Source organism: Somniosus microcephalus, chromosome 14, assembly GCF_052327205.1.
Source record: "Somniosus microcephalus isolate GS21.2 chromosome 14, FLI_Smic_1.0, whole genome shotgun sequence".
Taxonomy (NCBI): Eukaryota; Metazoa; Chordata; class Chondrichthyes; order Squaliformes; family Somniosidae; genus Somniosus; species Somniosus microcephalus.
The window spans coordinates 35,103,347-35,119,179 of NC_141000.1; the positions used below are offsets into that span (position 1 = coordinate 35,103,347).

Genomic DNA, 15,833 nt, shown 5'->3' on the forward strand with positions numbered 1-15,833 from the left:
CAACCAGAGTTGTCAAGGCTAGATTGGTGAGAGACGTCATCTGGGCATGTGAGTGTGTGTGTATGGTTTCCCTTCAGTTTAAAACCTTGAACATCCCTGTATCAATGCAAAATAAACTACTGCAAAACAATGGGATTTATTCTATATAAATATTTTCTTTGAGGACATTCTTCCTATCCCATACTTTCTGAGTTGAACAACTTTCATACCAGGGTAGAGCAGAGTTACTGACTGGGACGTGCTGGTGTCTACCACGTCACGGGAACGTGCGTATTCCCCATCGCACAATTGCGTTGACGTCACGGCGACGGCGCTTATATAAGCCTGGGGAGCGGGGGACTCGCCCTTTTCCGTTTCTGTTCCGCAGGGCTGCAGTTTTGGTGTGGTCAGCACCCGCTCGAAATGAAGATTTACAAGTGTATCATCTCCGGTAGGCACCGCCGCGGCCATTCCCTAGCGGCCTACTCTCCGGCATCTTGTTATGTTAAATTGTGAGCGACCGAGCCCCTGGGCCGGTTGTTTGAGGCCCAGTTGTCGATGGTTCTGGAAAGCCTGTGCGGGCTAGGCCCCGGCCGCTGCCCGGAGCAGCGTCAGTCAGTGAGTCAGCCGGTAGTGCGGCCGGTAGGGGGGGTTGTGGGGACGTCCGGCGGTGCGGGGCTTTTGATGCAGTTGTTTGTTTCTTCTCGTTGACGCCGATCTCCCTTTTCCCACCCCGCAGGGGACGAGATGTTCTCCGACATCTACAAGATCAAGGAAGGCGCGAAGGGCATCACCTACGAGGTGGAGGGGAAGGTAAGACTGGGGGTTCGCACGGCTGCGCGCCATTGCCGGCGGCGGATCGGGATGGAGGGTGGGCGGGGGGTTGGGACAGAGGTTTCCATGGAGACCGCTGGTGAGGTGGGGGGTTGTCGGGGACGTGGTCCCGGGCCAGTTTGTTCGCGAGCCGGCTGCACCGAGCCGTGTCAACCTGTGGAGACATTGCAGCTCATCTTCGCTTCATCCTTTCTCCAGTGCCATTGGTGCGGCTTAGGGTCTACTGTGCTCTTTATCGACAGTGAGATCCCAGACACAGTTGTTGCAGGCTAGCCAGCTCTCGGAGCTCTCTTAACTGCAGTAGCCTATCAAATTATAACGCCTCTTCGAGAGGAGGTGGGGGTGTTTCTTGCAATTCAACAGCGATACATTGTTTCAACTCCGCCTTGATACAATACAGTTGCCAGTTGGGATAGAAGCAGTAATTTTTGAGAATTTGATTTGCCTTTTACTTGGGCTTTTAGCTTCTCGAGACTTTTACATCAGATGACTTGTTTAAGATTTTTTTATTTTTCTCTCCACCTCTTGTAAAGTACTGATTCTCCAGGTAAATGGGACTGTTGAACAATTCTCCCTTCCCCCTGTGTTGACTGCCTGATCCCTTCATTTGGTCGATGGGAGGCATCAGTGATATGTGCCTAATCCTGACTTTGTCCACAGTCTATATATTTTCAGCAGGGATTGTTGGATTGGGACTGGGATTCTTGTCCCTTTCTTTTCTCCACCCTCATCTCCTCAATCAGGAGCGTTAAGGCCAGTGGTAGCGATTCTATTGATTTGACTGAGATCTGCTAACTCAGACCATGGAATCCGCCACCCCCAACACTGTGTATAAGAACATAAGAAATAGGAGCAGGAGTAGGCCAATCGGCCCCTCGAGCCTGCTCCGCCATTCAATAAGATCATGGCTGATCTGATCCTAACTGCCAATCCACTATCACAGAACCATCTCCTGAATCTAACAGAATTAGACACACGAAATAGGAGCAGGATCAGGCTACACGGCCCCTGGGCCCGCTCCGCTACCCACAGGGCCATGACCGATCCGAACCTAGACTCATGTCCAAATTCCTGCCCGCTCCCCGTAACCCTTAATTCCCTTTACTTCTAGGAAACTGTCTATTTCTGTTTTAAATTTATGTAATGATGTAGCTTCTACAGCTTTTTGGGGCAGCATATTCCATGGACCTACCACCCTCTGAGTGAAGTAGTTCCTCCTCATCTCAGTTTTGAAAGAGCAGCCCCTTATTCTAAGACTATGCCCCCTAGTTCTAGTTTCACCCATCATCGGGAACATCCTCCCCGCATCCACCCGATCCAACCCCTTCACAATCTTATATGTTTCAATAAGATCGCCCCTCATTCTTCTGAACTCCAATGAGTAGAGTCCCAATCTACTCAACCTCTCCTCATATGTCCATCCCCTCATCCCCGGGATTAACCGAGTGAACCACCTTTGTACTGACTCGAGAGCAAGTATGTCCTTTCTTAAGTATGGACACCAAAACTGTACGCAGTATTCCAGGTGCGGTCTCACCAATACATAGAAATATAGAAGATAGGAGCAGGAGTAGGCCATTCGGCCCTTCGAGCCTGCTCCGCCATTCAACGAGATCATGGCTGATCATCCAAACCCTAGCACCCGGTCCCTACACCGACAGCCATCCCACACAAGCCCTGTAACCCCACGTATTTAATCCCCCCTAACACTAAGGGCCAATTTTTTTATCATGGCCAATCAACCTAACCCGCACATCTTTGGACTGTGGGAGGAAACCGGAGCACCCAGAGGAAACCCACGCAAACACGGGGAGAATGTGCAAACTCCGCACAGTCACCCGAGGCCGGATTTGAACCCGGTCTCTGGCGCTGTGAGGCAACAGTGCTAACCACTATGCCACCGTGCTGTACCTTGTACAACTGAAGCAATACCTCCCTATTTTTATATTCTATCCCCCTAGCAATGAAAGCCAACATTCCATTGGCCTTCTTAATCACTTGCTGCACCTGCATACTAATCTTTTGAGTTTCGTGCACCAGGACCCCCAGATCCCTTTGTACTTCAGTACTTTCCAGTTTCTTGCCATTAAGATAATAACTTGCTCTACGATTTTTCCTGCCAAAGTGCATAACCTCACACTTTCCAGTATTGTATTCCATCTGCCAAATCTCTGCCCACTTACTTAGCCTATCTATGTCCCCTTGCAGGTTTTTTATGTCCTCCTCACTCACTACTTTCCCTCCCATCTTAGTATCATCTGCAAACTTTGATATGTTACACTCGGTCCCCTCCTCCAAATCATTAATAGATTGTAAAGAGTTGGGGACCCAGCACTGACCCCTGCGGAACACCACCAGTTACTGATTGCCAGTCTGAGAATGAACCATTTATCCCAACTCTCTGCCTTCTGTTAGATAGCCAATCCTTTATCCATGCCAGAATATTACCCCCAATCCCGTGATTTTTTATCTTAAGCAATAATCTTTTGTGTGGCACCTTGTCAAATGCATTTTGGAAGTCTAAATACACTACATCCACTGGTTCCCCTTTATCCACCCTATATGTTACTTCCTCAAAGAACTCCAGCAAATTTGTCAAACATGACTTCCCCTTCATAAAACCATGCTGACTTTGTCCTATTAAATTATGATTATCCAAATGTCCTGTTACTGTCTCAATAATGGACTCCAAAATTTTACCTACCACAGATGTTCGGCTATAGCTTCCAGCCTTCTGTCTACTGCCCTTTTTAAATAAGGGTGTTACATTAGCAGTTTTCCAGTCTGCCGGGACCTTTGCTGAGTCCAGGGAGTTTTGGAAAATTATTACCAATGCATCCACAATCCCTACCACCACTTCCCTCAAGACCCTAGGATGTAAGCCATCAGGTCCAGGTGATTTATCCGCCTTGAGTCCCATTATTTTACAGAGTACCACTTCCTTAGTGATTTTGATTGTGTTTAGCTCCGCCCCCTTAGCCCCCTGTTTGTCCAGTGTTGGGATATTCTTAGTGTCCTCTACTGTAAAGACTGATAAATATTCATTCAGTGTTTTTGCCATCTCCATATTTCCCACCATTAATTTCCCGGTCTCATCCTCTAAGGGACCAACATTTACTTTAGCAGCTACTTACCAAAATTACCGTTTCAAGTTGTGACCAAGCTGGACGCAGTGATGTAGTGAGCTAGAGTTATGTAGTATTTGAACTCCTGGATACCTGTAATTAATGCTGTACTCTGTGCTAATGCTTTCCTATACTTTTGCAAGGCTATTTGCAGAACTGAAGGACCGATTGATGACTGTTTAATTGGCGGCAATGCTTCCCAAGAATGTGGGGCGGAACAGGCTGAGTCTTCAACTGTTGCTGGTGTTGACATTATATTGAATCACCATCTCCAGGAAGTTAGCTTTGCAAAATCTGACTACAGAGCTTATATTAAGGAATATATGAAATAGTGAGTAACAAGGCTGGCTTTAGTTATCAAATGTTACCCCTGTTACTTTTTTGATTGTCTGTTACTTTGTTGCCTCCTGAGTACATCAAATTGGGACTGTGGCCATTCCAGGGCAGCTGGAGATTATGCTGTACAGTAATTGACTAGCTGCCCAGAATAAGGTTGGTTCTGCTTGCATCTCTCCTCCATAAATCTCCTGAGATTGAAATTTGTGATGCTGAGCATTTATCTCAATCAGATCTGAAAAACTTCCATCATTAAAGTATATGTAGTGACACAAGGATTTGTGTTCTGGGATGGGGAATTGGTCTGAGTTACCTACCTGAGGTAAACATAGAAACAGGAGTAGGCCATTCGGCCCTTCGAGCCTGCTCCGCCATTCAATGAGATCATGGCTGATCATCCAAATTCAGTACCCTGTCCCTGCCTTCTCCCCATATCCCTTGATCCCTTTAGCCTCAAGAAATATATCCAACTCTTTCTTGAATATATTTAATGAACTGGCCTCCACTGCCCTCTGTGGTAGAGAATTCCACAGGTTCACCACTCTCTGGGTGAAGAAATTCCTCCTCATTTCAGTCCTAAATGGCTTACCCCTTATCCCTAGACTATGACCCCTGGTTCTGGACTCCCTGGCCATCAGAAACATCCTTCCTGCATCTAGTCTGTCCAGGCCTGACAGAATTTTATAGGTTTCAATGAGATCCCCTCTCAATCTTCTAAACTCCAGTGAGTATAAGCCCAATCGACACAATCTCTCCTCATAATGGATTATACACAAGTGTTGGTGCACTTTACGATTTCAGATGCCATGAGTTGCAGAAAGAAAATGTGCTTATCGTGCACGCAATCTGCTAGATTGGAGCTATCTGTGCTTTGCTACATTTTCTTCCTTAACATTTGTTGAGTCCCTATCCTGTGCTTAGACTTATTGTGGGTACTGGTTTGGAGCAGTGAATTCTCAGTTACAGCTCAACCAAGATTAGAATTAAGCTAACACTGATGTCTCTGCAGCTCATTTTGTCATACTAGGAATGTTCCAAATCCTGTCCATGGTCACAGATGTGGGTGAGGGGTTTAGAGGCTGAGATTGGGCAATGGCCTGGCCTGGCCTGGGGACTGTTGACTCACTTTGAAACTGGTGAGGAGGATTCTGTTTGAGGCATACTGACCCTCAAGAGTTCAGTGTGACATTTGAGGACTTGGACCTTGGTTTTTGATCCCCCAAAGCAACAACTTGTGTTTTTATGGCATCTTTAACATAGGAATTGTCCCATGGTGCTTCATATGAGCATGGTAGTAATTCAGGAATTGCATGTTTTTTTAGCTAGGTAAATTAATCTACAATCTTGGTTTAATGGGTCTTGAGATGGGTTAATATTGACACAAGGCAAGTTTTAACATGTATTTTTATCTTCAACTATAGCTTGAAAACCAAGATCGAAGAGCGGAATCCAGGTGGAGTGAAAGATTTTACAGTCAGTGCCCAGGCAGTTATTTCAGAGATTCTAGCCAATTTTGCAAACTATCAGGTAATTAGCATTTTTATAACTAATCTTTGAAGGTACTATGAAGCAAATAATTAAAAATATTGAGCAATCCCCTGGTCTGTGCTGAGCGAACTGATTTTAGCAGGGTGGCGTTCATTGGCCTATGGCTAGGGATTGGTTGTGGTCCTCTCAATGGTCGAATAAGACAGCATATCTCACTATTGAAACTTGCACATAAAGAATGGATGAGAAACGAGTGTTTTGCTGCATCACGACCTGTTGCATGATGTATTACTGGGAGGGAGGGGATAAGGGGTGCAACTGAAGGATCGGCCGTCAAAATCTACGGTAATTTTTTGTTATATTGGAGTGTCCCTGTATTAAATTCTGGAAATTTGCCTAGTTTTTCATAGGCGAGAGTATGAACCACGAAGGCATGGTTGGATTGTTAAATTATCGTGAAGATGGTGTTACTCCATACATGGTTTTCTTCAAGGACGGTTTGGAAATTGAAAAATGCGTAAGTGCCTAAACTTTTTTAAAAAGGTGTTTTGAATTGGTCACTTGCAGTTCTTACTTGCATAAGGCAAGTGGAATGAGGTTAACTGGTCTAAAGTAAGGCAAGAGGTGGGACCGAGATCCCAGGATTGATCCCTGTGTCTGTTGGAATTGTATGGACATTGGCTGAGAATGTGGCATGGCTTCATTATCCCGCTGCTGTTGATTTGTTTTCCCACATTCAGCAATGCTCAGTGCTAGAGGGTGATCGTGCTGTGACCGAACAAAATGGGATGGACAGGGGAGAGAAATTGTGGCACATTTGAGCCTGAAGACTGTGTTTTCCAGCCCCACTGCAGGACCTGAACGCACAACCTAGGCTGCTACTTCGGTGCATGCTGAGGGAGTGCTGATTTGTTGGTACTGCCTTTCAGGTGAGAGGTTAAAACAAGGTGTTATCAGGTGGACTCAAAATCCCATGGCAAGGGTATCTTGGCCCACATTCATCCCTTAACCAACACCATTAAAATTGGTTAACTCTATTTCATTGTGGGATCCGGTTGTGTGCAGATTGGCTATCATTTTTCCTTTGTGACCATTCCAAAAGTAAGTAATTGGCAGTGAAACAATGCTCCCTTTCATTTTTTTTGGTGCACGGCCCCTTTAAGGGGCTGTGCTGACCATTCAAAAGATGGCGTATGTGTGGTTTTTCCTGTTTAAAAGCTGTTGTGGGAGCTGCAGAGTGCCGTGCGGCCACGCAGCTTAAAAGGAACACTGCTGTGACGTGTTTGAGGCATCCTGAGGATATGAAAGTTGCTATATAGATGCAAGCTCTTTCTGAAATGATTTGATCCATGTGCTGCCAGACTTAGTAAATTGCCTTATTACCTCCAGGTTGTGCTCTGCTCCAGCCTCATGTTGGGAATAAAAAAATCTGCGTCTAGTTTAGCTCTTTGTGTTGGATTTAAATTTAGGTGTGTTCCTGTTTCACCATGTACTTTGCCTCCCCATTTCAACTAACTGCCTCCACTTGGTGTTCTTCTGGCTATATGATCCTAGCTCTGCTACAACCAGCCATGCTCATTTACAGTCTTTGCTTCTTTCCTCTGGCATTGCAGCTATGCGCTGCTCCAGCCTTCTCACTGACCTGACCACTAGCACTCGAAGTTATTCACACTGCCAATGTGTGGTCTGGATCTCAGCTGTGATCTGAGCAGGCTGGTCCTGTGCAGAAAATAACTTGTAGCTGGAGCAACAAGGGTACTATGAAATATAATGGAGGAGCTCAAGATCTGATCTGCCAGTATCCATACACCACTGTTCATTTGTAGTCATTAATTGAGGGATAGCTTTGCCATCAGTAAATAATGTTAGAGTACTTTGAATTCTCATTTGTAAAAGTGACTGGGAAGAGGTGCTGAATCCAAGATGGATAGATTCAACTATTGCCCGTGATTTGATCCATGTAATACAACAGAGTTGCCCATCTGTTAACCAGTGTCAAACTGTGCCATTCTTAGAAGTGAAATTAGTTGTTATTCCTATACCACAATCCTGGCTACAAATTAACATTTAATATATTGCCAGTAGTTTGTTTCAACAAATGTATATCTCGACTTGATGGCTGCTCCATAAACTAATCTGGAATGAAGTACAAAGTCACTTTTGGACTCTACAAATGCCCTTAACTTGGCTTGCATTGAAATGGCACACTGCTTACTGGGCTTACTTTGTCTTAAGTGTTACCCCTCCCTGCCCTGGGTAATGTAGCTACTTCATTGATCTGTGAAACCATCCAGTTTAGATTGGAGTTCCAGCTATTGTGGTTCACCCAAACGCTTGAGGGAGGTCTCAGCATTGTTATACCCTTGGAGTCAATTCCATAATGGCTAAGTGCATCTACTGATAGACCTGAAGTAAAATTCTGACTTCCAGGTTTGCACTCGGATGCAAGATAAAATTCCCAATACTTTCTGTCTGCTTTCTCTGTGGCAATTCAGATTGAATAAGGGTGGACACTGTTTATAGACTGAAGAATCCTGAATTTGGGTTATCTTGGCCTGTGCATGTGTTATCAATGGCAGACACAGGCCATAAATCTTTCAGGAATATCTGTTGTATACTCCTGAAATTGGAGTACATAGTAACATTGGGTTTTTGATTTCTTACAGTAAATCTGCTGCCTGCAGTTCATCATGTTGAATTCATCGATCATAATGGCCTGCTGCTCATTTTACCTGCAATAAAATTGGACTGGTATCATTGAGCTGATTCGTTGTTGGAAATGGAAGCATTGTTTTAACATTAAGTTGTAATAAAGTGCATTAATCCCCTAAATGCCTGTCTGATTTACATTGATATGTGAGGCAGCTGATGGAAGTATGAGGCTGGAGAGTTCAGTGTGGCATAAAATGGGTCCTCTGCATCTCTTTTGAAAATGTTGATCTTTCGCATCTGACCCATAGCAAGTGTTGCTTAATCACTTAGACTAGATCACCAGACCAATTCATCTCATCACAGCTGCAACAGTGGGAATATCAAAAGAAACTGCAGCAGAAGAGAATCCTCAGAACTTGCAGAGGATTCAGACAGTACAAGTGGGGGGTGGAGAGCAAGTATATAACACCTGGACAAATGCTACGTTTTCCTAAATAACTCTAAATGTTGGGTTTGCTTGATTGCTGTCTTAAACATCTGTCATTACATGCTATTGTCCAGATTGCAGGTGGGTTTTGAATTAATAAAGACATTTTATCTATAGACCCCATGGAAAGTCAGTCTTTAATAAAGGTTACGGTGTAAGAGAACTTTGTCGGTGTAAGAGAACTTTGTCGATGTGATACGTGCAGGTTGGGTGCTTGAGGGAATGGTCCCTAGCATGATGTTTGGAGTAAGGACTCCTAGCCCTTAAGGATTCCACAGAAAAGTAAAATTAAACTATGTAACCTGGCCTCTTGCTACTTTGACACACCATGATAGCTGTTAAAATGGCTTTGCAGTGCCAATTCCACTAGGCTGTAATTTTTGACTGGTGGAGGTAGATGGCCCTCCTGTGCCTGATCTGAGGTCAGCCAAGATGATGTGACTTCTTACCATCTTAACCCCTTGCCTGCATTATTCTTGCCAGGTGTGAGGTTAAATCTGTCATCAAAAGTTCAGATCTCACCAAGGCAAGTTGCATAATGAATGCAATAAATCTGGTAAGACACCCTTGTCTCTTTGAATTGATAAAATAACCTTTTTCACCAATTTCATAAGAGCCTGCCTTTGCTTAGTCATTCTTGGCTGAGAAGGTACAAGTTTCAAACGCTATTGCAGACAGTCCTGGAGAGTGGAGACCAGAGATCTGGCTCTAGTTGACTTCCAGTGGGTGTGGCTCAGTTGTGGTCGAACTCTCACCTATGTCAACAGGTTGTGGGTTCAGGTCCTACTCCAGAGATTTGAGCACAAATCTAGGCTGACACTCATGCAGTGCTGAGGGAGTGCTATACTGTTGGAGGTGCTGTCTTTTAAATAGGCAGCTATGGTGGCCAAGTGGTTAATGCAGGGGTGGGGGTGTATCTGGAACGCTCTGCCTGAAAGGGTGATAGAGGCAGAAACCCACATTGCATTTAAAAAGCGATTGGATGTGCTCTTGAAGTGCCGTAACCTACAGGGCTACGGGCCAAGAGCTGGAAAGTGGGACGAAGTTGGCTAGTTCTTTTTTTGGCCGGCATAGACACAATGGGTCAAATGGCCGCCTTCTGTGCCGGAAGTCCATTAACCCCTCTTGCCGTATAGGCCAAACAATACTATCGGCTGGTATAAAGATGGTTACAGACATGGTGTTTTCCTATTCGCGTGCAAATCCTTCCAATACTTATCTTCACATTTCCCAGAGAATCGTGTTAAGAAAACAACCAGCTTTCATATTTGGCATACGGTATAAGTAGAATGTTATTTATATGCTACCTGGTGTCACAGAAAGTTGGATGATAAGGTGTTTATTATGGCAGTCATGTTCTACCATGCAATGCATAATCATTCTGCCATTAAGGTGGAGCAGTGTGCGTGTAAATTCCAAGCTCCTCAGTCAAAAGAAACCAGATGGGGATATGTACAGGTGAACATTTAAATATTACAGCCATTACTTTTTACATAAAATATAATGGCTAATTGTGTGTGGTATTGCTTAGCATCTTGAGCAGCACAATTGTGATCTAAGATGAGAGCCTGTAAGGCCACTGCTTAATGATTTAATTAGGCACCAAGTCAAAGGCTAAATGTCCTTATTCTACATTACAACAATGACTACACTTACAACAATGACTACACTTAAAGCACTTCATTGGCTGTAAATCACTGGAAAGGCACTATATAAATGCAAGGCTCTATCTGATAAATCAAGCTTTCACATGGCGATCAAACCTGAGCACAAACGAGCTCATTTAGTAGTTACTCTTGCTTGCTTTAGCTTTCTTGTTAAATGGGCAATGCTCCTGACTACTATTAGAAAACTGCATCCATTTCTCAAATGAATTCCATGCCAGATATTTACATTACAGTAACAAATGGTGCAACAAGGTTGCATTTGGTATTGTCAGACCGTTGAAAGACAAATGCTACAACCCAATATTGAATACAAGTTCACTACTTGCCAATCCGCTACAAAGTCAACCGATGAGCACCATGATGTCTCAATTACCTTATTTGTGGTATGGCCACAATAAGGTTGAGATTTTTTGAAAGAACTATCCAATTAGTCCCACTCCCCTGCTCTTTCCCCATAACCCTGCAAATTTTCCATTTTCAAGTGTATCCAATTCCCTTTTGAAAGTTACTATCCACCACCATTTCAAGCAGTTCATTCCAAAGTTGACATCAGTGTTTTTACAGTTAAAAATCTCCACCAAGCCCTAGTCTTCAAGTGCCTTGGGCAACGCCACAAGAGATTGGCGAGTAGATCAACATTTGGTTGTCATTGCTACATCTCTTTATTTCCTGAGGAAAGTAAATGTTTTTATAACAATGTGATACCTGGGGTGAATTTTATAATTCTAAGTGATTTCACTGATGCTAAAAGGCTACTGGTTTCAGCTGGAGACACTTTATGGGAGGGGAGAACTCCCAAAGTAAATCAGACTAAGTTGTCATGAGGTAAAACCAGTGGAGGCAAACTGATTTAGAGGATATAGCACAGAAATGGGTAATTTGGCCTAATCAGTCTATGCCAGCATTTATGCTCCACTCAAGTCTCCTATTTTTCCTCATCTAACTCTTGTCAACATAACCCTCTATTCCCTTCTCCCTCAAATACATCTATACTATTTGTCTCAAACACCCACTGTGGTAGCGAGTTCCACAATCTCACCACCCTCTGGCTAAAGAAGTTTCTTCTGAATTCCCTATTTGATTTCATGGTGACTATCTTATATTGATGGCCTCTAGTTATGCTCTTCCTCACAAGTGGAAACACTATCTACTCTCAAAACCTTTCATAATTTTAAAGATCTCCATTGGGTCACACCTCAGCCTTTTTTCAAGTGAAGAGATACAGCCTGTTCATCCTTTTCTGACAGGAAACTTAGGCCCTAAGCTCTGAAATTTATTCTCTAAACCTCTCCACCTCTCTCTAAGATGTTCCTTAAAACCTACCTCTTTCACCAAGCTTTTGGTCACGTGTCCTTATTCCTCATGTGGCTGTGTCAAATTGTATCTGATAATGTTCCTGTGAAGCACTTTGGGATGTTTTACCATGTTAATGGTGCTATAGAAATGCAAGTTGTTGTTGTACAAAGCCTACTTCCAATTCTAGAATTGAGTAAACATTAAAACAATCCTTGGTTTAACACTGCTGAGGCAGTTTGAATCATTGCGAAAAGACAGCACACATTGGAAATACAAAGCCTTGAGAGGGTCTGCACTCAGATACATTACAATTGTATAGAAAAACAAGTAAGATAATAGCACCTGGTTTAGCTTTAAAGACATTGAGTGACATGCAACAAACAACTGTCCATCATTAAGGCCTAGCAACATGAGGGTGATTGGACAAAATGGGACTTCATTAACTCTTACGTAGACTGGCAAGAACCATATAAGAATGGGATATGGTGGCAAGTCCAGCCTGATACTGCAGTTGACAAGAGCCTAACGAAGCTCCGCCTAGAGGAGGATGTCCCACCAGAAGAGTCAAGTGCCCCACGAGAGGTGATCACTCTGCTGCCTTGATGTTGATCCCTTGGTTTAAAAGTCATTTTTATTGCTTTATGCTGGTGTAAACTGTTTTAATACTGTATGCGATGTTGTCATCATTAAAGATAAGTTTGATTAATTACCACACAGTAGTGTGACTTTCTTTGGTTGGCTATTATCCAGGTCCACAAATCACTTGAACATCTGTATCCCAACAATGTTTTAGAATGTTGACATCCAGTCTGGTGCGCTGCAAGTCAGCCACAGATTAAAAAAAAGACACTTGTATTTATATAGCACCAATCACAACTGCAAGGTGTCCCAATTGCAGTTGTTGTTGTAATCAATGTTCCCTGTAAGCTGCGCTTTATTCTGCTCAACCTGTTTCTTTTAATGCGCAGGCTCTTTAAATTTCAGCGCATGCACGGTAATTACAATGTAAAAGCTGGTGAGTAGCCTGCACGGGACCTTTGAGATTACTTACACGTACCTTAGCAAGAACATTGTAACCTCTTTCCTACAGTACAACCAAACAATCCAGAACTGAGCAACAAGGTTAGCGAAATTTCTTCTATTTTTATGTCTCAACCTATCTGCACAAAATGTGGATTCCTTACAGTGGAAGAATGGCTCCTCCGACTCTGGCACAAGGCAGAGGACTAACTCACCATTGTTACTGTTAATAGTGGGAGGAGAACCAAACCCACTCTAGTACATTTGCAACAATGCAGTAGGCAGCTACAACATTACATAGTCCACGGCACCAAGGGTGGCTCAGCTGCATGGGGGGAGGAAGAGCAATAGTGATAGGGGAACAGATAGGCGTTTCTGTGGTCGCACACGTGATTCCAGGATGGTATATTGCCTCCCTGGTGCCAGGGTCAAGGATGTCACTGAGTGGCTGCAGAACATTGAGGGGGAAGGGTGAACAGCCAGAGATTGTGGTCCATATCGGTACCAATGACATAGGTAGAAAAAGGGATGAGGTCCTGCAGGCAAATTTTAGGGCGCTAGGAAAGAGATTAAAAAGCAGGACCTCAAAGGTAGTAATCTCTAGATTACTCCTGTGCCACGAGCTAGTGAGTATAGAAATAGGATGATGGAACAGATGCATGCGTGGCTGGAGAGATGGTGCAGGAGGGAGGGCTTTAGATTCCTGGGACATTGGGACCGGTTCTGGGGGAGGTGGGACCTGTACAGTTCGGACAGGTTGTACCTCAACAGAGCTGGAACCAATGTCCTCATGGAGGGGGTTGCTAGTGCTGTTGGGGAGGGTTTAAGCTAATTTTGCAGGGGAATGGGCACCAGGATGTAGCATTAGAAAGGAGAAACAAAGTGCAAAAAGGATGGGGAGAGACAGGTAGCACGAGAGTAAGAAATAGTAAAGTATTAAGTGGGGTCAGACTAAGCAAATACAAGAAGGTTTACAGTGCATGTGTGTAAATGCACGAAGCGTGGTAAATAAGGTTGGTGAGCTGCAGGTGCAAATAGCCACATGGGAGTACGATGTCGCGGTGATAACGGAGACCTAGCTCAAAAAAGGGCAGGATTGGGTTTTAAATATTCCTGCATATAAGGTGTTCAGGAAAGATAGGGAAGGAAGGAAAGAAAGGAGGTAGGGTGGCAGTATTGGTTAAGGAGCATGTTACAGTGCTGGAGAGAGAGGATGGCCTGGAGGGGTCAAGGACATAATCTATTTGGTTAGAGTTAAGAAATAATAAAGATGTCATTACACTATGAGGTGTATTTTATAGGCCACCAACTAGTGGGAAAGATATAGAGGAGCAAATTTGCAAGGAAGTGGCAGAGTTGCAAGAACTATAGAGTAGTAATAATGGGGGACTTCAATTATCCTAATATAGACTGGGATAGTAATAGTGTAAAGGGCAAAGAGGAGGAAGAATTTCTGAAGTGTGTTCAGGAGAACTTTCTTGATCAGTACGTTTCCGGTCCAACGAGGAAGGAGGCATTGCTGGATCTGGTTCTGGGGAATGAGGTACATCAAGTGAAGCAAGTTTCAGTAGGGGAACATTTAGGGAACAGTGATCATAGTATCAGAAGGTTTAGATTAGCTATGGAAAAGGACAGGGAGCAATCTAGAGTAAAAATACTTAATTGGAGAAAGACCAATTTCAGTGGGTTGAGAACGGATCTGGCCCAGGTAAATTGGAATCAAAGATTGGCAGGCAAAACAGTAATTGAACAATGGACTGCCTTTAAAAGAGGAGATGGTTCGGGTACAGTCGAGGTACCTTCCCACGAGGGGGAAAGGTCGGATGACAAAAGAGATAGAAAGATGAAACAGAAAAAGAGTGCGTATGACAGATGACAGGTTGAGAATACAAGTGAGAACCAGACTGAATATAGAAAGTTCAGAGGGGAAGTGAGAAAGGAAATAAGAGGGGCAAAGGGAGTACGAGAATAGATTGGCAGCTAACATAAAAGGGAATTCAAAAGTCTTCTATAGGCACATAACTAATGAACGATAAGAGGAAGGATGGGGCCGATTAGGGACCAAAAAGGAGACCCACGCATGAAGGCAGAGGGCATAGCTAAGGGACTAAATGAGTACTTTGCATCTGTCTTCACCAAGGAAGATGCTGCCACAGTCATAGTGCAAGAGGTGACAGTGGAGATACTGGATGGGATAAAAATTGATAGAGGTACTAGAAAGGCTGTCTGAACTTAAAGTTGATAGGTCACCAGGATGGGATGCATCCTAGGATGCTGAGGGAGGTTAAGGAGGAAATTGCAGAGGTACTGGCCATAATCTTCCAATCCTCCTTAGATACCGGGGTGGTGCCAGAGGACTGGAGAATTGCAAATTTTACACCCTTGTTCAAGAAAGGGTGTAAGGATAAACCCAGCAACTACAAGCCAGTCAGTTTAACCTCGGTAGTGGGGAAGCTTTTAGAAATGATAATCAGGGACAAAGTTAACAGTCACTTGGACAAGTGTGGATTAATTAGGGAAAGCCAACACAGATTTGTTAAAGGCAAATCGTGTTTAACTAACTTCATTGAGTATTTTGATGAGGTAACAGAGAGGGTTGATGAGAGCAATGCAGTTGACGTGTATATGGATTTCTAAAAGGTGTTTGATAAAGTACCACATAATAGGCTTGCCAGCAAAGTTGAAACATAGAAGATAGGAGCAGGGAGTAGGCCATTCGGCCCTTCGAGCCTGCTCCGCCATTCAACGAGATCATGGCTGATCATCCAAACCCTAGCACCCGGTCCCTACACCGACAGCCATCCCACCCAAGCCCTATCCCCGTAACCCTGTAACCCCACGTATTTAATCCCCCCTAACACTAAGGGTCAATTTTTATCATGGCCAATCAACCTAACCCGCACATCTTTGGACTGTGGGAGGAAACCGGAGCACCCAGAGAAAACCCAC

General features: G+C 44.0%; 1 protein-coding gene and 1 non-coding gene across 3 annotated transcripts; both read left to right on the top strand.

Moving 5' to 3' along the window:
* Positions 1 to 291: 291 nt before the first annotated feature.
* On the top strand, positions 292 to 9,019 carry tpt1 (tumor protein, translationally-controlled 1). Of its 2 annotated transcripts, XR_015080808.1 has the most exons (7): positions 292 to 430; positions 719 to 792; positions 4,082 to 4,269; positions 5,696 to 5,801; positions 6,163 to 6,279; positions 6,503 to 6,691; positions 8,429 to 9,019. XR_015080808.1 is itself a non-coding variant. In XM_086006494.1 (6 exons), exons 1-6 carry the CDS (start codon positions 403 to 405, stop codon positions 8,429 to 8,431), a joined length of 516 nt encoding a protein of 171 aa, XP_085862620.1. In that variant the 5' UTR covers positions 293 to 402; the 3' UTR covers positions 8,432 to 9,019. The 2 variants fall into 2 exon arrangements, 1 of the variants encoding a protein (XP_085862620.1); XM_086006494.1 differs by lacking the exon at positions 6,503 to 6,691 and having other exon boundaries at positions 293 to 430.
* On the top strand, positions 8,151 to 8,278 carry LOC147107447 (small nucleolar RNA SNORA31). The gene has a single exon (XR_015080934.1). It is a non-coding gene; the product is annotated as a small nucleolar RNA SNORA31 (small nucleolar RNA).
* Positions 9,020 to 15,833: the final 6,814 nt, after the last annotated feature.